General features: G+C 41.9%; 1 protein-coding gene across 1 annotated transcript in view; it reads left to right on the forward strand.

The window, feature by feature from the left end:
* The window catches only part of pou6f2 (POU class 6 homeobox 2), a gene marked incomplete at its 3' end in the record, with an annotated part of 73,242 nt that extends 48,473 nt beyond the window's left edge, over window positions 1-24,769 (forward strand). The window contains exons 6-10 of the mRNA XM_080514946.1: window positions 6,664-6,801; window positions 12,455-12,664; window positions 14,564-14,717; window positions 18,821-18,989; window positions 24,262-24,769. Coding sequence (XP_080371072.1) covers window positions 6,664-6,801; window positions 12,455-12,664; window positions 14,564-14,717; window positions 18,821-18,989; window positions 24,262-24,769 — 1,179 coding nt within the window. The remainder of the gene's footprint in view (window positions 1-6,663; window positions 6,802-12,454; window positions 12,665-14,563; window positions 14,718-18,820; window positions 18,990-24,261) is intronic.
* Window positions 24,770-25,209: the final 440 nt, after the last annotated feature.

A 25,209-nucleotide genomic window follows, 5' to 3' on the forward strand; every position in this document is an offset into this window, starting at 1 on the left:
CCCATTTGTGGTCCCTGCAGAATATTATCAGAAATTCTTCTCTGCTGTGTTTTCACTGGCGGTTGGCTGAGGCTGGACGTGGTCTATGTTTTGCCATGTATACTAGTGGGCTACATGAATTGAAATTCCTCAGAACTGTAACTCCATTGCCCTGAAATCTAAAAACAGCTTCTTTCTTTCCCTGCGAGGTGATTTTATGCCCTTCTTTTCATTACCAGTATGAATGTGCAATTGATGTTTTCTTTTTTTTTTTTTCTTTTTTGTAAATAAACTCAGCCAGTATGCAAGAGTCTATTTCCTTAAGTCAACTCCTCAAAAGGGAAAAACCTTTGAAGTCAAAACTGAAGTAATCGATACAAATGCGGCTGTACATTTCATCAATTCGTCCCTCCACTTATGCTGATTTCGCTTGTGTCGACAAATGTGTTTATTTTTGGGGGGGAGAGACAGAAGGCGAGCGAGTGGAGCAGAAAGACATGGGAGGAGGGGAGGGAGGGTGGCGGATTTATCGATCAAGGGTGACCACATCTTAGCCACAGAGCCCCTCTCTCGTGATTAATCTTAAGGCTTAGAGTTGGCCAATGACACATGACAGGCCTCCTCCTCAAACTCCTCCATTTCTCTTCATTACTGGCCGTATTTTTGGACACCACAGTGGAGAGTAATCATTTACCTTTATTGTGTTTATAAAGCTGTGGCATGGATGACCCTTCCTATATTGAATTGAGGACATCAAAAGATCACTGGACATTGATTAGGAGGATATTAAAGTCATTCAAATGCTATATTTATATGTCAAACAACAGCAGAGTGAAAAGAGATGCCATTTCCGCCCAAACGAAAAGGAATGGGATGTAATCAGTCCAGTTGAAGTAAAACTCCCTGAATCAAGAAATATGTTTTATTACATATTGAATATTTGAAGTAATTGTTATCTAATCTAAAGGCTACGAGGAGTCTTTGTTAATACACCAAAAATGATAGTCTTCATATTTTCTCTATGGATCTCGTGACTAATGATTATATTTTTCATTTTCTCCCCGCAACTCCGAACGAAGCCAGGTATTCACTTTAAGATCATAGCAGGAGGCGCAGCAGATTTACTGCAACAGTGGCTGCTGCTATGATTTCCAACCCGGTGCTCGTATGGTACTGAAATAACTGCACCAAATATGTCACATCATGAGCTGAAATGGTCAGCACTTTCCTGTAGATACTTAATCACCAAGTAGTTTCAAATTTAATACATCTGGAAACAGCTAAATATTATAGATCATTCCTCAGGAAGAGAAATAGTGTAAGAGGATTGTAGTATAACTTATATTTTTACTCGCAGAATGTCCCCTAACCAGAGGAAATATACTGCTGCAGTGATTGATGACAAAGAACCCACTCTGAACCGCTGTGCCTCACAATTATCAACAAATGGGCTGGAGCAGATTTTATGTAATGATTAAAGCTGCTGTTAATTTCACATGAAGGTAATGAGTGGGGAGATTGACGGCCACTGTCCGGCACTCCATCATCCCTTTATCGTTAGTTTAAGCGTTTTCACGACTCTTTCCCTCCTTCATTTGCATTTTGCCTCATTAGATATGGCCATTTCTGAGACTGCCCGCGATATCCATTTCCTGGAGTTAATGCGTTTTATTTGATCAGCCAAACCTCCCCAGTTAACTAGCTGTCATTCTGGTCGTCTCATATGACATCACTCCATTAGCACCCACCGTGCCACCCCCGCCACCTCCACACCCGCTGCCACCGCCATCCCTCCACTGCCTTAAGCAATCACAATGTCCGAGTGTCACCGGATGCAGCGTTATTGTATTTTGCCGGGTGTTATCTGCCCCAGTTGTTCTATCCGTCTTTCACTTCCCAATATTTTTCCTCAAGAATGGCTCTTTCTTTTGGCTTTATTTTTCACAACGGCCGGAGCTGAGGCCCAGCGGTGAGCAATAGTCAGCACTCGGAGGGCTCTGAGTGCAAGACCGCAGTGCGAGGGCCCGCCAACCAAGGGACCAGAGGTGTTTTGGAGGGCCTAATGGCATTTTGATGTTCATAAGCACAGCGGATGTGAGGAAGGGGAGACAGGGAGGTGGAAGGGAGAGGCCGTTTTGGGAGGAGGAGGAGGAGGAGGTGGAGGAGAGTCGGCAGAGGACTGTCAGCGGAAGACTAGCAGAGTCCTGACAGACAGAGAGCGTGTTTTCTCATGTCACAGCTGATTACATTCACTCTGGAGTGGGAAAAGAGCAGGGAGGAGACAGAGTCGTGTGGCCAGGATGGACGAGGGCAACATCCATGTTGCTCCTGATAAAAAACATTCTTCTCATTCAGAGACAATAGTGGTATTGGCTGTTAATTCCCCTGTTGGGGACACTTTGATGCCTTCACGGCTCAAATAGATAGCAAGTAAAGCAATGGCTCTTGTTTTCTCAGATATTAGATTCAATTCAAACTGACTTCATACATTTAATCAAAGCTCAGTCAAAAAAGTTTACATTTATTTGATTTTTACTGTGAATGAAAAGATTATTGGTTGCTCATTTGCCCTGTCTTTTAATATTCCCTTTCATTTTCTCTGTTGGATTAGATAAATGTTTGATTCTGTTCCTGAATCATAAATGAGCAGAAAATAAGTTTTATACTCCGCTGAAGCCTGATTGTAGACAAATCTGTACCCCTGCTGGCATCTGCACCACTTGTCCATTTATCTTTGCTCTTTGTTGTCCTGTGCAGGCCAGAGGGAAAAAAAAAAGCAATTAAGTTTAAAACGCCACATGAAAAGAGCAAAAAAAACAACCAAAAAAACCAAGTATAAACTCCAGTTAGTTTGTGTCAGACGATTTTAGTTTCCAGGGGTCTCTCCACGGTTTACGGGGACACTATTTTTCCCTCTATTCCTGAGATTACACGGGTTGCTGCACCAGGTGACCCTCATGGTCAAACTGGCAATGAAGAGCCCCGCCGCATTTTAGACTCCCTCCCCTTTGTACCGTACGGTAAAAAAAAAGAAGAAAAAAAAAGATACATTTTCAACAATTTGCAAGCTTTTTTTTCCCCACCCAAGACATTTATTTTGTGTTTGCTGATCCCAGCGTAGCCCTGTATATTTGGCTATATTAAAGTGTGATAGTGGACAGAGTGATAGCAAAATCGGTGAGTCAAAGGTGACCAAACGATATCACGTGATAAAATAGAGGTTTTCGCAGTGCTCCTTCAAAAGATAAATAAGAAGAAAAAAAATAAATATATATATATATATATATATATATATATATATATGTATATATATTTCTTTTTTTTTTAAGTCAGCTTTTCTGGGCTGAAGTTTACTTAAAAATTGCACACAGTATCATAAATAATCACCCTGATTTTGTTGTATTTCAGCATTTGCTTGCCAAAAGGCTTCTTGACTCTCTTTTCATGTCGAATGAAAAGAATAAAACACAATGGTTAACATGCAGGCTCTACAAACTGGAAGATGACTGTTTATCTCCTCCAACACATACAATCAGTACAAATGCTAGGCCAGGCCTGTCATTTTGTGCCTCCCGCCGAGGTGTTGAGAGGAGTCACCGTGGCGGAAAATCACCTGTTTAGGTGTTGAACACAGCCTCACCTCTCTTTATTCCTGGCTCTCCTCCCAACTGCTATCCATATTACCTCGTGGCGGAGATGCAGCAATAAAGCCTGCTCTCTTTTCCACCTAGATTTACCAGAATAACATAGCACCTGAAAGGGCTATCATCGAATGAAACACAATGATAATATTTCAAGTAAATCTGAGCGCGCTTCCACAAACCTATCACTCACACAACGACGGCGAGCGCGGCAGATTTTCAGGTAGACTCTGGGTGCGCTCGCCCGAGCAGATCACATTATCTGCGTGTTGATCTGTAGCCTCTGCTTAACTGACCGTGTTGGCTTTTCACTGTGTCCACGTTCACCATTTTCAACAACTTCCACACTGTGTTTCCACCTACATGCTCTTAAACGTGCCCTAAGTCAGTGTTTTATATTCACAGCTTGTCACACGTAAACTGACACAGCAGCTGGAGCTGCTTGTATTTCCTCCTTCAGACACAAGTGGAGGAGGATTATCTGCTGAGTTTTAGCTTGTGGTTTCCGTCAATATCAGTCGCCACATGTTGGCCACATCGTTGACGTGCATTATGATAATGCACTCTTTGAAAGATTGGTATTGATGGGCGTTGTGTGTAGATCAGTGTCTGCATTAAAAATTCCATCCGCAGGCCGTGCTGACCAAATCTATCCCGGCACATGATCTTGATTACTTTTTGAAAGCAGATTTTAAAAGCCAAGAAAGCACAGAGGTGCAGGCTCGATGGAGAGGAGGAGGAGATGCTTCAGCTTTCATATGTTGCTGTCTGACTGATTCTTATAAATGAGTGTAAAAAGAGAAAACTGCTTTATCTTAACCATTTGGACAGGATATTGCATTTTTCATCATAATACAAGTATTCTTACTGACTCGTAACTGTAAGTCTTTATTGTTACCAGCCATACATACACACACCCAGATGTTTGGGTTGGATCAGTTTTACTTGATAGTGATGTTTAAATTACATCATTACATTACATTTTTCAGAATATTGCAAATACTTTTCAAAATCATACATGAAATTGTTCTCGTTTAAATTGGCTGCTGTAAATATAGGTGTGTTCACTGTTTTTTTTAATGCGGTCGGCCAAATAAATATGGTCAATTTCAATATTAATTTTACTCATATATGTCAAGTCTTTTCATGTTTGTTAGTTGACTCAAGGTCAAATTTTTACTTGTAGCCAATAAATTTAAGAATACAGTTTTGATTAAAATATATTGTGGGAATAAAGTACTATTAACAAATAAGGAAAAATATGACCTTTGGACCACAAGTTATGCTGGTGTGCGATGTACAGGCAAAACAGGGACGACAGGGTTTCTCTATGTCAACATTTACTTTAATTACAGTGACAGTCCTGGAACCCTTAATTACTCAAGTGTGTATTGTTACAATCAAGCAACCATTTGGGTTGACGGAAGCTGTTGACGGTGGTGTGTTTGTAAAAGAAAACTGCATCGTCATTTAAATAAGCAAATCATAAATAACATCAGCTATTAAAATTTTTCAGATCAAAATAATTCCTATAAATACCACATTTCAAGAAATACGTGATGCCAAAAGAGCTTTCACTCTTTCATAGTATCATACACCCTATAAAGTAAAGTCCATACGTTGCTATAGCATTAAAATTTCACGCAAGCTAAATCTCATTGTCCACTCAATTGTAGTTTTGTTGCGAGTACGAGAGTCTTACTTCCTTTTTAAATTGCTGTAACTTTTGCATGTGTACAGTCCAATTCAAAAAAAAATTCAACATCGGATATGTTCAAATTTTCGAAGGACAACCGCTGGACACATAAAAGACAATCTTGTGATTATCGAGGAAAAACTGGATGACTTTCAGACGAGGGGAGGCAATATCAATCACGGCCAATTTGAGGCCACCAACATGAAATATGATTTCATAAGACAAATGCAGTGTCATTCTTAATGTGCTTAACCTTTACTGTCAATGAAAAAGTATTGATCGCTCGGTGGCATTTTTTCATCATTTGATTTCAGAAAGTGTAATAATATATGGTGGTGGGGTAAGATAAAAGATGAATGGCAACCGGGTGATCTCAGATGAACAAAGCTGATTTCTCTGCAGAGTGCAGAGTGTGTGGAAAAGTTGATATCTGAGGGTTAGACCATTGCGCTTCAAGCTCTGCTTCTAAACTCGGTTCTTAATTTCAGCCGTCTGGTTTAAATATGTGGCTGACCGGCATAAGCAGCAGGGAGGCAGGCAGCCTGTTACTGAGCAGTGTTTCTATTATTTCTCTATTCTGTTGAGTAATTGGGAGGTCTCCTATCTCTTCTTGCTCTTTGATCTACTTACTCAACCTAATAAGACTTTGCTCTGCTGCACTACAACCAAATCAGCAGTGCATTTTCAGCCCCCTAATAAGTGGTTAGCTTGATTTATGTGGGTAATCTTAGCGATGTGGCGGGGCTCTACAGCCTCTTTCCGATGCAAGGAGCCTCTTTTCACAACCACAGGCCAGGCCAGATGAGTCCATTACGGCGGCGGTAAAGATGGTCATTGTAGCCCTCCTCTGCTACACTATCAGTGTGTTAGAGTCGTGTGACGCAGGAGGACCTCTCCGTCGAAGCGTATTGGAGCGGTTGACGATACAGTGATGCATGGCCACGCTGCCCGGCTCTATTGTGAGAGCGGCGAGCTGTTGGGCCGCTGCTGCAGGGAGGAGAGACTGGGCTCGGCCCGTTGGGAGCCCCGGGGGCCAGAGAAAGCACTTAAGAGTGGTAAAACGGCCACTTATTCACAGCCGCCCTCCAGTTTTCACTGCTCCTCCCTACCCTCGAGCCTCCCACTGGGTCCAGGAGCAAAGACCTCCGGGAGCTATATGATGGACTGCGTTGCCCTCGATGCTGGACTGTGCAGACCCCACCGCTGTTAGCCTGCTACGGCCTCGGCAACAAAAAGAAGCGTGGATCCTTTGAACCTGCTTCTTTAGCAATTGCACATGTAAACACCTGCAATTGTGACATTAGAGGAGGCCGTTTTGTTAAGTAACGATGCCTTTTCCCTCTCCAGCTGAATCCTCTGGCCAGCCAGGCGGTGGTAGCAGCGGCGGCGGCCATGGGGTCCATCGCAGGGTCTCAGGTGTTCAGCAACACCCTGTCAAACCTGCAGGGCGCCAGCGGGCAGCTGGTCACCAACGCACAAGGACAGGTAGGTGCTGCGCACTTGGTACAAAACACGCCGATTGATCAGCTATACACACAGTTAAATAAATACAACAAAGAGGAAAACAGTTTCCGTGGTAACCGATCGGTAAAAGGTGTTGCAGGACCATCTATCATGTATGAATGCGCCCCTCCAAATAAACCACTTTTATAGTATTTCTGATCTTTCCACCATAGATTTCCAGCGTCGGTTCTCCGCGTTGTCTTGAAGCTGTTTGTCTGCAGTCCAGTCGCCGACCCACCATATATTAAGCATTTTGGGAATAAACAGAGCTCTTCTTCCCCTTATCCGCATGCGCCTGTTGCAGTAAAACGCTGACCTTGTCATATTTGCAGGGTGGCTACAGAATTGTTCCATCAGTAGCCAGAGGCTTGAACGATGACGCTTGTCATTGTGGGGCTCTATCTAATGAATCATCTTATCTCAGGTGCACACAGCACATATTAAAGGAATATTGTATGGACAATGTGCCCTTTCATGTGACTTTATGCTTTATACTTTAACCCCTCTCATTTGTTAACACTTGAGTGGAGTGTTCTCGTTTCAAATATGCAATGGGATTAAAGTAGTATTGAGTTCTGAAACACGTGCAAACTACAGTAAAACCTCTGTTGTAGGGACGCCCTAAAATCCAAAGGCAAGTGTCCCCTGAAGGTAGATGTCCTCTCTTTGGAGGGACGGGTCACAGGGACATAATGTTGTACTGAAAATGATTACAATCTCAACATAATGTCAATTTTAATGAAACATTCTGGTGCAAAATACAATGATATGTCAAAAAAAAGTTGGATAATTCCTGTATAAGCACCTTGCTTGGTGTGTTTGTGTGTGTTTGTGGGACCAGATTGTAGCCTCTTGCGGGTTGGTTTTGGTCCCCGGGCCTTATATTCTTATTCTCATTCATCTCAAAACTAATCTCCTGACACCGGAACGTCTGAATGTTCTAATAAACGGGTTCAGCCCCAGTATTTTGGCCATGAAAACCTATCCATTATCCACGTTCGGCCAGTTGTCTGCTCATTACGATGTGTTAACAGTGAAATACGTGTCCCTGGACAGTGACGTCTCACCCAGTACAGGGACAGTCCGCTCTTACTGGGTCCGCTCCTTACAGGTTCTACTGTATTTGATTTCACCTGCCAAAGTCATGTTACAGAGCCCACCAGCGTGACCAGGCTCCGTTGTACAAAGGAAAGCGTTACCCCGTGTGCAAGGGCTTGATGCTAAACGCCGCTAATGAGACAGTATGGACTTTCCTGGCTCACAAGGTGCCTGGAGCACTGGGAACAGATCACTGTGGATATGGACTTGACGGGATGCTCTGTGCTTTTGTAGTGTCTTGGTGGCTGACACTCCCTGACATAATCAGGTCACAGAGACGGTCAAAGCCCTGGGCTACTGCCTTTGCTCCCCACCTCATTATTCTCCAGCATTATTCAGACGGAGGACTCTGAAACATGCACTGCCCCATCAGAAGGTCCTGCCCCTCCTTTCCCCCGAACACAGAAGACATTATACGGGCTAATACATCTCAAACAAGGCTGGAGGTCCAACAAACACGCAGTCATTTTGCTTTGTGTTTGCTCGAGAGCAGCTTTTATTCATTCAGGATAGCATTTAATTGGAATTTAGGGAACAAGTTTTATCACCGCTGAACGCTGCGAGTAGAAAATATCTCATTCTTGAATTTAAAACATCATTCACTGTCTTCGGCCTCCTAATTTCCTCTAAAGCCTTTGTCAAAAGACTTTTTCATAAGCAAGAGCTCTGGGAACCTTGAAAAGTGTCAAGTCTGATGGACGTTTGGAGTTCAGTATGTTTTTAAACCTTAATTATATTGGCCTGGGCTCCTTTATTCTCCAAGGAGAATCAATGAAGCTCTTTCATTTTCACCGCCTCCACAACAGTGATTAAGGCTGCGGATAAAAGCCACAATTATTAAGTCATTCTCCCTCCTGGGATTTTGGGGGGGGTTTTTTCGCTTTACAAATGTGTGGCATTTTTGTGAACATCCTTTCAATATATTCTTTTTTTTCCCTCCCCATATTTTTAATATAGGATTAATACTATGTTGAGGACTTCAGCTGTTTTGAATTGGCCTTATTTTGATAAACAATCGTTATGCTCCTTTGTGGAGAAAGAATCATATTTCCTTTTACACCCAGCATCCTGCCATTCTTTAGGGAAGCCTTCAGTCTTTTGAGAAAACAATACTTAGACTAATGTACCAACACAAGTGTGGCCTGTTTATTAAAGGACACTTTTAAAAGCCCTGAGATCAAGTGTGATCACAGCATTAACTATAATTGACCTGGTGATTGTTAATCTACTGTCGCATGTCAACTAGTAAATGTAATTTGAGCAGTCAAACTGCAGACGCCATATTTTCTCCTCATCAAAAAAATCAACAATATTTAATCTATATTCACATAAAATTGCTTTGTAACTTGCATCCATAGGATAGGTTATGATAGTAGGTCGGGAAGAAAGGATATCTTCTATCTGATACACCAGTATGGGTTTTAAGCTTTAATTTGCTCTGAATGTTGACTTCTTTGTACTTGTATGTTGACATGAGCCCAAACTTCCCAAACATTTTCCCTCTCGGGTCTCAGCTCGCTGCATGAACAGCGGAGGATAGAAAATGGGAAGAGATATTGCCTGGCCACCATGGCTAAAGACACAGATTGCCCTGACTGGAGAGATGAGATGACATTTCTGTGAAAACAAGGGGAGAATAATCTTAATGAGTTCTGCAGAGTGGAGAGGGCCATGTATCTCACATGCACTATTGCGAATGGGAGCGGGAAGCAAACACAAGAAGCCAAACACAGACAAATAAACCCAAAGATAAGTGAGTTAGCAGTAATTGAAACAAGGATCTGAAGGCTGTTTGTTTATAAAAGGGGTGTGTGATTAACCTTAGCAAGCCCACAGTCGGGTGGTTTGAAAATTGAAATACATTCCTGTCTCCATCAGGTGAAGAATTACTGTATGATAAGTGACTCGGTTTTTTTTTTTTTTTAAACCCTTCTGTGACTCAATTGCTCTCAAACTTTAAGAAAAGGAGCATTCTTTGTGTAAATTTTCCTAAAAGTCAAATACCACAGATCATTTCATTTGAAAATTCAAGTGTCCAAATATTTCACATTATTTCCTATTTGTTAACCATTAAAACCGGCAGCGTTTGAGGCTTTAGCAAATTACAAGGTTATGGAACACTTTCAACATGCTTTGATATTTTGTTTTGATATTTTCAGCTCAATGACATGAATCAATGCTAAACATCTTCAGTTATAAGAGTGAATATGAAAATGGAAGTCATGTTCCAATACACTAAATCGCATACATTTTACTTAACCATTGTTACATAGATTTTTTTATTTATATGTCAGCCTTTGTCGATCGCAAGAAGATGATGATATAGTGCATCTCCAACAAAATATGTTATTCACTTTCACAGGCAATCAATTTGTTTTTGAAGCACATTTGTTCGTATTACATTTAATTAAATATCTCCCAAAATAAAATCATAAATTGGACAGATTGACCCTGAAAGAAAGAGAAAAAAAAAACAACTTTTGAAAAGATCTTTGTGCGCACTGTTTCCAAAGACACGAAGCAAACTTTGACAAAGTACATTTCTTTAAACACACTATGAAAAACTGTGACAAATACATTCTGTATTAAAATAATTTTAACTTAAAAAAACAAGATTCACCCGGGACAATAATGCAGAACAAAGCTCTCTCTCCTGGCCACAAGGTAAGACTCGGTTCTCGACTGGAGGACCTCCAGCCCTCCAGCCCTCCAGCCTGAGTGCAGTTTCGCGACGCTGCCATGAAACATCTGCCGGAGATACTCAAGATGGAGAAGCATTGCATGGTGGGATGGGGATGAGAGCTAAGCTGTCAGTTGCCTGCTCCTTTATTATGCTTATAGAACAACCACTTAGTCCAATGACGATGAATAATTGAGCGGAACAAGCTCCCTGCCACAGTGGCATGCAAAGCGGGATCAGTGAGACTCGGGAGACACGGGCGACAGGCAAGGCAATAAAATATGCTAAGTGGCAGGAGAGCATTACAGGGAATTTGTAAAGCCGCCGCACAGTGAGAGATAAATTATCTCTCCTCTAATGCGAAGCAACGTAAGCAAATGAGCCGTGGCAGGGATGAATTACAGATTGTCGGCCCACCTTTCTCTCACTGATCCCTCCCTATTATGTCAAAGAGACGGGGGCAGAGAGGAGGGGGGGAGGTGGACCAGGCACTGGAGCACATTAGCGGCAGTGGCAATGGAGACGGGGAAGCCAGAGAGGAACTGTTTGTAGTTTTGTCGTGTTGCTTTGGGCTGTGATGTGCAAACTCGGACTGAAATATAAACATAAAGAGAGAAGAGTCCAAGACAGGGAGATTTTTTTTTTTTTTTTGCGCAAAACCAGCTCTTTTGCCCCAGTTGCCAAATAACAGAATTTAGAAAATGATGAGCGTCTCATCCATGTTGAGCTGCTCTCTGGTGTAATGAGGCTTGGTGGAGGAGCGCTGCCACTGGGTGAGAGGGGGTGCCGGCTGCTTAGGAGCTGCCCAGAACCAGTCCCCAGATGACATTAACCTTCATCATGGTGAAGAGGCACTAAGTCCCCCTAAAGCGCCACTCTTGGCCACACTCTGGCAGCTCTGAGAGCTAAAACGTTGCAGTGACACTCTGCCGCCCCCTTTGATCTGCCCTTCCTGATTACAGCCACAGAGGAGAGGAGACCAGAGGATGGAGGAGGGGTGAAGTACCCCCGGGACCCTGAGAGTTGAATTAGAGACACTGGGTCCTGTCTCACTCTCCGATGCTCGACTATTCCCCCTCTTATTGTTTCTTTTCTTGTTCATTCTTCGTGCACCTTCCTGTTGTCCTCTACGTTTGTTCTAGTGTGTGTGTGTGTGTGTGTGTGTGTGTGTGTGTGTGTGTGTGTGTGTGTGTGTGTGTGTGTGTGTGTGTGTGTGTGTGTGTGTGTGTGTGTGTGTGTGTGTGTGTGTGTGTGTGTGTGTGTGTGAGATAGCGGAAGTGAAGTGGGCGTCCATGTCTCTCAGAAGTCTTTCCTTTCCACCAGAGACAAAGACACTTAAGCAAAAACACACAAAGATACACACCCCCTCTACCCCCCCCCCCCCCCCCCCTCTCTCTCTCTCTCTCTCACACACACACACACACACACAGCCACACACAGCCATCCCAGTCCTGGCCTGGTGATGGATAATACAGTCAGTGGTGTGCACCATCACACACACAGGTATTCAGCGCTGACCTTTGCAGTGTGCTCCCAGCAGTCTGCTTTGGCTCCACTCGCTCCAGCCTGTAAAGCCGCCTCAGTGACAGATGATCAGTGGACACTTCTGCATGTTTTTCACAGCCCAAGTGGAAAGCACAACACTCTGATTAGCCTCATGACATGTCGAAATGTCCGCCTTTATTTATGTACTTATCTTCTTGTATTCATCACAACCAACCTCCTGGATGAAAGCAGAAGATTCCCAGCAGCAGATATCATTACGCCTGATACCTCCAGTAGAGTTTACCCTCTACGCTCCTTCTTCCTTTTTAAAACCGCCCAGCTGATTTCGTCTCCTCTCTACCCCCTTTGTAGATAATTGGAACAATCCCACTGATGCCCAACTCTGCAGGGCCCTCCAGCCAATCAGGGGGTGGCAACCCAGCACTGCAGGTACAGCCAATTACACCTCAGCTTCTGACCAACGCTCAAGGCCAGATCATCGCCACGGTGATCGGCAATCAGATCCTGCCTGTCATCAACACCCAGGGAATCACGCTGTCACCAATCAAGCCTGGACAGCAGGTAACGCAGACGCACAAACACACACACACTCACACACACACACACACACACACACACACACACACACACACACACACACACACACACACACACACACACATGCAGCATCCGGAGGAAGACGGCACATAGAGCAGCTTATTACACTCTTAAGTTTCATAAATGATGAAGAGCTGGTTTTAATTCTTTTTGAATGAGCAACACCTCGCGGAGTCAGGTCAGAGCCACCTTCATGAAAGCAGCATTACAGGCAGTTGTGTTTTATGCTAAACACTTCGTATTTTTCCCGCTTCGCTACTCATAACACTCATTTGCATCATTCCACTCGGAAAAATTGCAGCTTTTTGGTACAATTGTTCGCAATGTGTGTGTGTGTTTGCATGTTTCCCTGTGTGTCAGTGCCTGTTTGGAAGGTACTTGTCAGACAACCTTTCAGACTCAGTCTCAGCGAGGCTGCTAAACCCCCGCAGAGCCCAAACTAGAAAAAAAAAGAAGAAGAAGAAGCACAAAACATAACAACACTTTTCATCACCCCACTTAAAACTCAAACACTCTGTTCACCTCTTTTTCTTTCATTCCCGCCACCTCTTCCTCTCCTTCCTCAGTCACACTTTACAACCTTATGGTTTGTCCTTGACTCCTGACCCGAGCAAAAAGTATTTTGCTTTGATTTAAAGAAAACCACATTAAAAAAATACAAAATGTTACCCTTTTTTTTTCTCTTTTGCACACCTGATTTGAGTTCACATTCGATACAGAGGTACTGTTAACACCTACGCCTTCTCCTAAATTGGTGATCTATATGGTGACACAGATGCACGCACACTGACAATGAAAACGGTATCGACTTGATAATGATGATGCCGGCACAGAATTACAGGGTAAAAGTTCACATCCAACGGCCTCTACAGTGCAGAATGGATGGACTCTCAGCTGATGGACACTTAATTGCGGCCTCCCGAAGCAGCAGATCATACTGTTGAATGAATTAATGCATTTGTAATAATGTTTATGCCTTTGTCTGCACTTCAAAGCCCACATGTACACATTGTTCCACGGGCATAATTTACGGTTGTCAGAGCCTGCAGTCTAGAATATTTCCAGTGAAGCCAGATAATTCTCCGAGCCTGTCAACAGTCCTGACAGTGTGTGCATCGCTGTTGACACCCCCCACCATCCAAACAAACACATGCCACAGAGAAAATAATTAATAGCAAAGAAGGGAGAGGAGAAGCCAGCCCAGTTTATAGCAGAGACAGCTTTTCGCTTTAAAAGTGTAGACGTACCATCTTGATCTTGTAAAAGCAATTCAAATGTGCATAAAACATGAAAATACACCGTTTTTTGTGCCATCAGAGCACGTAGCTTGTGGATCATGAATTATGTTTGATATGGGGACTGCTGTGTCCACATGTTTTCATTTCAGGTTCGGGCTGCCATTATTAGCATCCTCACAAACCTGATGACAGGAGGGAGGACTTTAATTGTCATGAGTTGATTTCTGCAGAGGAGTGATTATAAAGCTCAGGGAGACGGTGGAGTACCTGAGCTGAACCAGACTCCCTGTCTCCTGCAAGAGTAAACGCCTGTAGTCTGTCGAGCAGATTATTGGCACTATATTCTGCTCTGTCAGTCTAAATACTGCCGGCATCAATTACAGTTAGTCATTATTGGGGACAAAGAAAATGTCATTATTTTCATCTTCTAAGTTGCTAATTTAATAGCTGTTGAATGCTTGATTAGATTTGATATTGTAGTGCAATCACCGTAATGACATGATTACTCTAAACTATGATTATTACAATGATGTGCAAAGGTAATCTTGTATATGTGTCAGTGCTGCTTGCTGTCAGTACGTGGTGTCAGCTCTGTGTGTGTGTGTGTGTGTGTCTGTGTGTCCAGCTGCCTCAGGCTCAGCAGGGTCAGACGGGCCCTGCATCGTCTCAGCCCAACCTGCTCCACATGCCCCACAGACAGAGTCCTCTCCACCAGGCCTCCTCCTCCTCCTCCACCTCCTCCTCCTCCTCGGCGCTCAGCGTGGGGCAGCTGGTCAGCAGTAAGTGTCCAACGTGTCTCGCAGAAGCACCACATGCCTTCAAATACAGAGAAGACATGATATCTTCAGTCATATATAGATCTAGCGTGACGGAGTCCGTGCTCAAAAAGAAAGTAATCTTTTGATAGTTTTAACTCATTTGAATCACTTCTGAATGTTCACCTGTGCTGCTCGAGCCATCGAAGGAAATGTTTTATTTAATTGTCTTTGGCTCTCGAAATACACACAAAAAACACTTTTCCCCCTCAAAGTTTTTTCTCTCCCCCATTGTGACTTATTCTTACTTTCCTAAATAATAACACCTTTCTTCTGGTGCTGCTAAACAGTGACATGAAAACCAGCCACAACTATACTTTCCTGCTGTGTCTGTGGCTTTCAGACCCAAACCCTTCTATTTTCTTTCTTTTAACTCTGAAGACACAAAGCCCTGAAAACAGCTGGGCTCTTGATTGTTTAGCATCATTTCCTCCTGCAAGCGAACGGTGTGTTTGCTGCAGATCATGGATTAATGCACATTTGGGGCTCTTGTGAGTATTTACAGCAGCTGCGCAGTGGATGTGAAAATGACCAGACTTCAGGCTGCACTTTGCGGTCCTGATGGGGGAACATTTCAGCAGGTTGCAAGAGAGTGGCTCCACGGCTGTTTTAAACATTTGTCGGATGATAATGGGCCTCTGTGGCACAGAGGAATAAGATATCAGGCTCCACCACCAACATTAACAGGACTTGTGAACGGGATCTGGACTCTGTGGAGTTTTCAGGGTTTTTGTTTTTTTTTTGGTTTTGTTTTGTTTTGGGTTTTTTTACAGCAGTGGTTCTCAAAGTGTATGGGCTGCACTCCAACTGGGTGCACCAGAGAGCAGCAGGGAAAACCAAGGGTCACTCTAATGCCATTTCCCAGCGTGATTTTATTTTCCTTGGAATTTTCATGAATAAATGATGATTGTAAGTCAAAGATAAACAAATATTATTTATTAATTTATTAAAGCACATGTTTTCATCACTCATTTAATATTTTCTGTGATAGAAATTAATTGAAATGAAAAAAAAAAAGCTTCAGCCTAAAGACTCAAGAGATTTTAATTTAAAGCCTGTCAAGCATTTTATGCTTTCTGTTGTCTATGGATTCCAACAAGCATTAACAATCTCAGTATATATTATAATGTAAAAAAAAAATCTACAACTATAAATTACTACTTGACATCTTGGCATGAGACAAAATCTCAAATATGAGCATTTAACTCTGTGAAGGGAGCGTCCAACACTTGCTAGATCTCTTGTTTACAGTGTGAAAAATGTATATGATCACTTTACTCATTGCTGTAAACAGGTAAAGAAAAACAGTTCAGAGAGTTTAGTTTTCATTTGCGAAGCATAACCCTTCTTCAGTCACTCTTATCGGAACAAAGGGATTAAAACATGCAGGCTCTTTTTATTTCTCTGTCGATTAATCTACACACAAAAATCTTGCCAAGATCAATCTAATCCAAACTGAAATTGCAGAGTAATAAAAGTTAATAAATAATGAACTTTACATTTTGCGATGTAACTTCTCGGCATTCAGTCTCGCACATCAGCTGGTAAATAAGTCTGCATCTTTGTGTGTCATTCCAGTAAACTAAACCTTTAATATTCCTCGGAGCAGGTTGAGCATCACAAAGACAAAGTGTGTGCATCACTCTCAGTGCAGACAGCCTCTGACTGATCCCCACCTCCTCCTATAGTTTTATTTTTTCCCAGACTGTCATTTCTTTGGTTTATTAGACAATCCAAAGTGGCGTATGTTATGTGTAATGAACATAAGTTTCATTCTCCCAGTGCGTGGGCCTTTGGCAGGGCCTTATAAATCACCAGGCCACAGCCTGTCAGCATGCAGCTACTGCCTTTAAAAACTCTGTTTTATTCAGATAAATTTCATTTGTCAGGGTCGATTCTTCTAAACTCCATGTAAACTCATTTCAAAGGCAGCTATAATGCAGCTGAATTTAATAAAAAACAAGTCGCCATTGATCAACTCGTTGTAGACATTGTGTTTAGTTTATGTTTACTTGTAGCCTGGAAAATATCTGATAAACCACATTTGAGTCTGCACAAAATCATGGTGGCGCAGACCTTGATAGAATTAATGCTTTATGCTGAGTTTGAGTACAATCACTTCCTCCCAATATCACTTACAGCGAATGTACGCAAAGCAAAATCCCCTGACAGAATCAGACTGAGAGGAGATGAAAAGCCATTGTCTTTCCACTGGCCACAAACAAAAAGACACAAACAGATTGTAGAGCGGAGAATGACTGTTATTAATCAGATGGGAAAATGTCAAACGTAAAGGAGCAGCTAAGCAAATGTTTTGCACTGATGCTTGTTTTTCATTATTTACGTAACAAAAAGCGAACGGCATGGGAGTGAAAAAGTCATAAGATAACTTGTGCACATACACTCCTGTCAGGATTTAAGGCAAAATACAGGTGTGGAAGAAATGAGTTGTGATTTCGAGGTTTGTTTGGTGAGAATCAGCTGATAAAAACAATTTAGCAGTGGCAATGATTCGAAGACCGTTTAATATACTGTACAACAGCAGAATCCACTCATACACTAAATTCACTGTTATTTTATTTTATTAATATATTGTTTCCTCCTACTCTGAGAGCTTATGCTGTGTAGGGAAAAAAAAGAGTGTGCCTGTAATTATAATGCATTTCTAAAACACATTATATTAAAATACATATCACATGTGTGGAACAGTTTTTTTTTCATCTCTCTTTTTCACATTACTCAAGATTTTACAATTTACACCAGATTATTGTGTCATCTCAGAAAAAGTAAGAAAAGACAGTTTTTTTCTTCATTGTGTCTCATAAAGTAGACATAATAATATTAGTCTAGCCTGTAATTATGTTCCCACTCATCTTTTTTTTAAGTTAAGGGAGTAACCTCTCTTGCCACATTAATATTATCAGATTAACTATTGGAACCACGTGGCTTTTAAATTATTGTGACTTTTATTTAAGTATCGCTTATTGCCTCTAAACGAAATTGTCCATTTTTTTGGTTTGTTTGGGAATCCTTACTCCATCATTTAATATTTCAATGTAATAAAGAAAAAAGAAGATTTTGTTCTTTGAATCATTTTTGAGTTGTGACTGAATGTTCAAAGAGAGACTATTGATCCAGAGGCCAAACTTCCCATTAGTCTAAGTAAATAGGCCGCAGTGGGAATGAGGCGGACGTGCTCATCACCGTGGAGATGATAGGACCCGGCGCTGTGAGTGCTCCGGATCTCCAGTCCCTCGTTCTCCGAGTGTTCACACGTCTGGAGCACGCTGCAGACGCTGCACGTCACTTATGAGGCACAACGAGACGGCAGCCCCATAGATTTTTGCTTAAATACGCTTGGAGGATTCCTTTAATAATTCATTGATAATGACCAAAATGAATAATTCAGAGGCACAAACTTTGCTTTGGTAAGCAGGATGCCAGGGCACCTGACATTGATGTACGATGTGAAATCACTTTTTATTAGCAAGGAGATTCTTCAAAATGCTTCATTGAAGTTTTTTTTTTTTTTTTTTTTTAGATTGAAGATTCACAAACAACATTTCTTTGTGTAACTCGTCTTCGTTCTGGACTGGGGCGGCTTTAAAGGCTTAAACTCTCTGTTAAAGGGTCAGATGGAGGAAATAATGTGTTTATCCATATAAAGCTTCAGTGTATTTATGTATATTTACCCTGAAAGATTTAGTCTTGCAGAACTGTTGGATTAACAAACTGCGTGCCATGTGTTTTTCTTTTTTTTTTTTTTTTTGTCCAAGTGCTTTTGTAAGGGAGATTTAAAAATTTTGCACTCGCAAGTCAAAGCCGTGACATACCTGTATTCACACCTCAGATGAGTTTACTCAACAAAACATCACTCTGGGGTGTGCAGCCTCCAGCACAGAGAAATAATCAGTCCTGACCCAGAGCAGGACTGTTTTTCTAAAAGTTGCTTAGAGACGATCATGATCACATATGGCTGGATGTTTGCCTCATTCACTCTGAAAGGGAGAGTAAGCAGCGGCGGAGCAGAGGGCTAATAAAAATGAGATGTGTGTGTTGTGTTGTAGACCCGCAGACCGCCCCCAGCGAGGTGGACGGGGTCAACCTGGAGGAGATTCGTGAATTCGCCAAAGCATTCAAGATCCGCCGGCTTTCCCTGGGCCTGACACAGACTCAGGTGGGCCAAGCGCTCAGCGCCGCCGAGGGGCCGGCGTACAGCCAGTCTGCCATCTGCAGGTAAGGACAAACAAAAAAAACAAAGAATGGCGGGGGGGGGGGGGGGGGGGGTAGACAGAATCTAACAATAAATCTTATTATTATCTTCAATCAATACGTTCCGATTCTGTCAAAAGAAAGCAGCAGAAGAAGTGCCGGCTCAGTGAGCTGTCGGGTGCTCCCATGTATTTTTCATGTCATGTTTTAACAGACATTATTAAGATATTAAAATACATAATTGACTGGCAAACGAAGCTCTCATGTCTGTACTCACCGTTCTCTCTCCGCTCCCTCTCACCCGCTGACATGACAGCCGCGCGTCACTTATGCAAAATACATACACAAGTATCGCACGGAGCACTTAAAGCATTTAATAATTACTAAGCCCGTTTGCCGCTCGCGCCGCCCGAACATGAGAGAGCTTGACGGCGATGAGCTGTTAATAAGACTGCCATGTTTTACTGCTTCCACGAGGACAGTTTAGCCATAAATGGTGCATTATATATTAATGAGACAATCAGACAATCGGACAATGAGTGTTTCATTTCTCCCATTTTTCCACTCGACTAACATTTAAGCATGAAGATGCGAAATGAGCCACACTTCACTTTGAGGACAGAATAATTGGGCCATGTGGCCTCCAAATATTACTCTCACAAGAGAACAAAATAATAAAATTACTGCTAAAGTCGATGTTTGGATGAGTGGGGGGGGGTTACAATGGAGATGAATGTTCCAGGCACAGTCTTGTTTTGCACCAGTGTTTCTCAATAAATTCTCAGATCTCATTGCCTTATTCATTTTAATACCCTTTTGAGATGCACGTTCTGATGACCTGTGCTGTTTATGTGACACGGCGCTGCCACGCACCTTTAAAAATTTCATCACATCAACATCAAACAGCCGATAAAATGTGAAACAGCACAGGAGCCGGCGTTCTTATGAGGCCCAGACTAATGTTTAAGGTCTTAAAATCACACATGAAATATTTACGGCCGGGCATAATTCAAATATTTATAACATACATTAAAAGCCATTAGCTTCAAAAATAAACACTCTGCGGGCTGTTATTCATGCCATTAAGACAATTTTTTTTTGTTTGTTTGACATCGGACATGACATCCTGATGTTTTAAGTAGCAGGGCAAACTTCACATGCTTTAGTTTAGTTAACATCAACATAGACATGAAGTTTGAGGAGAAACGAGACGTCAGAGTAGCTCAGGGGCTCCGGCTCTGAACCCAGACAGTGAACAGACACTGACAGATGCTTCCATCTTGTCTGCTTTCATTGCTCTCCATGTTTCCCAGCACTTTATTAGTTTATATAAACAGGCGCGGGCATTAGGCAAAGGCATCTTAAAGCCAGCGGTGCGCCCGCGTGTCTCTTTTGGCCGGAATTTAGTCTGATCGAGGTCAAATGAAGGCAAAAAGATCGATAGAGAATGAATGAGATGGACAGTAAAGAACAACAGACCAGTATTTAATTCAAATCATGTGTTTGAAATTGAAAGTAACTCACTATAATTACTGTTTCAAAAACTGGTGTCATCCAGTGTAACGTGGTGAAGCTCAGGTTCATTCCTCCTGGGTTAAATCTTTTAAAAACAGAGAACATAAGTGAACATGATTAGAATATTAAGTGTATAATAAATTATCTGCACACAGACGTCTTAGAAACTATTGAATATTTCATCAGAAAGCCTCTGTGGGATTAGACAATAAAGCTGCTTTATGGGATGACTAAGTTGATGTCATGATTTAGGGTTTCCTTTACACTGAAAATAAATATTCAAACATTTTGTGGAATGAAATGAGCAAAGATTTCCAACAAATCGGTTCAAATAAAGGTGAACCAAAAATGGTATTTGACTAAAATGGGTGAAAATGTCAAATGATTTAATACATTTCGCATTTTTTCTTAGAGAATTAAATCAAACTAAATAAATACCAACAATTGAAATTTGATGACAGCAAATTTTCTGGACAATTCTGTCTAGAAATTGTCTCACAAGAAGAGTTTTGAAATATCTCAATAATTGATCTCATTAATTACATCAAACGACAATGACATAGTGAACTGCGAAGTTCATAACGGCCTGAGGCAAAGATGTTGAATGAGATCAACCTGGAAAGAGGGAAAATACAAAGAAAACTTTACTTCTTTCTTAAAAGTAATCACTTTTTGTAATGTGACCTCTTCGAGATAGCAAATCACTGAGACCTTCAGTAATACAGCAGTGAAAACAAACTTATTATTGGTAATCTGTCATTTAGCGTCACAGTCTTGGAGTGAATCATATCTTTTGTATGTATCAAATGTATCACAACTTCAATAGAGAATACGAGCTCCCTTTTTTTAGAGGTTAATTTTATTCATGTTTTATGAAACATTGTATTCAATTGAATGTAGAACTTTTAGACAAACAGGAGAATTTGGATTTGGGGATATCATTTTACAGATTAAATTAAAGTAATTTGACTTCTCTGGTCTAAAGCAACCAAACATGCTGTAATTTGTTATTATTAAACAGACTCCTGTCTGGTGTGAGTGGTGCACTCTGAAATATTAGGTAATTACAGACTTTTCTATCACACATTCATATTAAGAACATCATTTTTAACCAGCAGTAGCAACAGTAAACTATAAAACCGCAAGATTAACCTCCTTAAATGACATCTATCAAAAAGACAAATGCAACTTCTTAGAATCATTGTTTCGTCTCTTCATGAGGCTTACGTCCCATGAATCACGTCGGCTTGAAAACTGCACAACGGATGAATAGGAAATAGTGAAAGCTTGAACTAATCAAATTGCAAAGGTGAAAATGTCAAGGTCATTTTGTTGCGGAGATGAAAATGAAATCAGGTACAATGTGGCATCAACCGGCCCGGATGCTCGGTGTGTAGCTCTCTCTCTGCTCCTCGACTGTAAACCCCGAGGCGAACTGTAACTCAAACCAAACATACAGCATGTCTAAGCAGAGCTCCTGAGGTACTTTTAAGACGAGGCAGAGCGGCTCGCTCCCTCGTGCCGATGCACCGCGGAGCGAGTGCATACCCCAGCCGAGCGGCTCTCCACTCATTTTAGTGTCCGCGGTTCCTGTTGATCCATGAAATGTCCTGTCTCTGGTGACTCCTCATATTTACTAATGTATTCCCCGCAGTATGGAGGCCCGCGCTCTTCGCTGTTTAGGAGAATGGTTATAAATAATACCGCCTGTCGACAAGGAAGGGGGATGCGCCGACGAGGTGTAGAAACAGAGGAAGTTCATGCATGCATGGGCATCTCGCCCTCAGCTCACCTCACCATTAAAAACCACCCCCCCCCCCCCTCACTTTTTTTTTTTTTTGCATTGTTTGTTCCCAAGAGAGCAGAGCTTCACTCTGGCTTTCAGTAAATGTTATCTTACTAAAAGCATTTGCACCGTTTTTTTATTTTTATATATATATTTAATAAATTCTGTTACAACTATTTTCAGAGCAGGTATTTGAAGAACGACATGGTGTCTGTCCGAGCGCATGTGATGTTTAATGAAGAGTTGGTTTGTTCCTAAGATTAAATCAACATTATGCTTAAAGAGACAAAGAGGCCTGTGGATGCATTCTGGGTTCCACTGACCATATAACTGCAGCATTAGCTGCATCATTTCACTGAAATGTTTCTGTCTTGTTAAATTAGAGTAAAGAACTCCAGACTAAAATGATGCGAAGAATCCAGATCATCAAGGTTGCAAGACATAAAACATCATCTCACACAGACTTCACAGTCCCGCTTTTCTCCTTCAGCTCAAGAAAACATTGTGATTGGACATTTATTGGCACAGAATTAACTGTTGTGACTGTCGCTGGCTCCACTCCAAACCTTTCTGGGAAAACTTTCTTCTGCCAGAGAGAAAGAAATAAGAGAAAAAAGACACGGGAGACACAAAGAGCAACAAGCTGACATCAGATAGCGAGCGAATCCAAACACTGCAGAACTGATGAGGACAGGAAGCTCAGATCCAAATCGTCAACAGGAGGTAAAGAGAGAGAGAAGACAAAGAAGAGAGAGAGACATGTGTTTGTGAATGAATGGAGAGTTTATTAAAGACTCTCACTATTATAAACCTACAGCAGCATAACTAGAAAATAGTCCCGAACCAGCCGCCACTGTAGACTTTATCTAGAAACAACATTTTATGTCGAACCTTAACAGTAGATGTTTTTTTTAGTCTCTCAAGCTGAAACTCGAAGCTGATCCCACAAGAGAGGAACTTTTAGAAAACAGGAACCTCCAGGAATCAGCAGCTGGAGAACAAACTTGAAAACATGTGCTAAAGCGTTCTTATAATTAACATCATCATGTATACTTTAAACCCAAATATCTACCGGTGCGTCAACATCCTCACTTGGTCGGACCAGTAACAATCAGAATCACTTCATTTCATATTATTCGATATGAATTTATTCTCCATCCATCAAAATATAATAATTCCATATATTAGTGTTGTGGGAGGAAAACCCTTTTAAAACCTTTATTAAATCATGCACCAAATGCACCTGACAGTCATTGAGCTGCACGGAGCTGCGAGCCGGACGTGTTTTCAGAAAAGGCTCCATTCTGCATTCTCGGTGTGTCACGCCGGTGTGACGCCCGCATTATGTGCAAAGTTGCAGAAACTTTCAGCATTAGAGTGTGCAAATGTATTCTTATTAAATATAAAATGAAAGGTTGTTAAAAGACGAAAGAAAGTTTGAAAAATGTATTGAATGTACATTTTGATTAATAATTCAAGCTCTTTTTGTAAATAAATGATGCTGCCATATTTAACTGCATGCAATTTTTTTTTTCTTTTCTTTCTTTTTTTTTGGGTTGTTTTTATCACCTGAGGGAAAGAAATGGGTATTTGAAAGTAATTCTTGTTTTGTTTTGTTGTGTTGATTTACGAGTTTTCGGCACTGCGGTAACATTTAGATAGATGTTTGTTCTGTCTTTTTGGTTCTGTTGGATCTGATTCATAGTCATTGGCAATATCTCCTTTCTCCATTATTGCCAATCTGGGACAGAGAACCACAGCCTCGTCCAAAAAAAAAAAACGATCACACTGCTGGACACAGTCACCTGCAGCTGCTGCTGCAGCAGCAGAGGTGCTTCCAGGTGCGGAATACAGAGGAGTTTGTCTCCGATGTGCACCTGGACGATAGTCTCAGTCCCTGTGGCATTCTGGTTGAGGAGACGAAAAAGACAGGCAGCTTATCCCTTGTTCTGGCAGGGCGCCTAAGTAAGATTCTTTTCTCTCAATTCTCCCCAGACACACCATCCTGAGAAGCCACTTTTTCCTACCACAGGAAGCCCAAGAGAACACTATAGGTAACAGTCTGACAGGCAAACTGAACCCTGGCCTTTTATATCCTGCCAGGTTTGAGAAGTTGGACATCACCCCTAAAAGCGCCCAGAAGATTAAGCCCGTTCTGGAGCGCTGGATGGCCGAGGCTGAAGCCCGCCACCGATCCGGCATGCAGAACCTGACTGAGTTTATCGGCAGCGAGCCTTCGAAAAAACGCAAGCGGAGGACCTCTTTCACCCCGCAGGCGCTCGAGATCCTCAACAGCCACTTTGAGAAGAACACACACCCTTCCGGTCAGGAAATGACGGAAATAGCCGAGAAACTGAACTATGACAGGGAGGTGGTGCGCGTCTGGTTCTGCAACAAGAGGCAAGCCTTGAAAAACACGATAAAGCGCTTGAAACAGCCCGAACTGGGAGCGGCTGCACCAATGGACCCCCTCACTGACTCTCTAGAGGAGCTCCCGAAATAAAGGAGTCCTCCGACCCGGCCCGGCGGGGCGAGAAAGCGGCAGCCATTTAAAAACAAGGAAGAGGTGGACGATCTCCTCCACCCAACGAGAACTGAAACTTGTTCCCAAAGTCACCCGGATGGACAGTCATGAGTTTGCAAACAAAAACTATGTGTTGTCAGTGTGATTACCACAGTTCTGTAAATGACCTTGGCGGAAACCAAAAACATGAAAAAAAGAGATTACTATCTGAGAATTATGTTAAAAAAAAACAAAAAACCAAACAAACAAAAAAAACTAAAAACTTACAGTGTGCTGTTTCAAAGAGTTTTAGATTCTGGCCTTAACGGCCAGACTGTCGCCCAAATTTTGGTTCCCACCAGGAGGGATTTAGTAAAGAGATCATACCAAATCAAAAACACTATTTACCAAAGTCTGTTGCATCTGAGTACTAAGAATAA

Source organism: Blennius ocellaris (genome assembly GCF_963422515.1).
Source record: "Blennius ocellaris genome assembly, chromosome: 19".
Lineage (NCBI taxonomy): Eukaryota > Metazoa > Chordata > Actinopteri > Blenniiformes > Blenniidae > Blennius > Blennius ocellaris.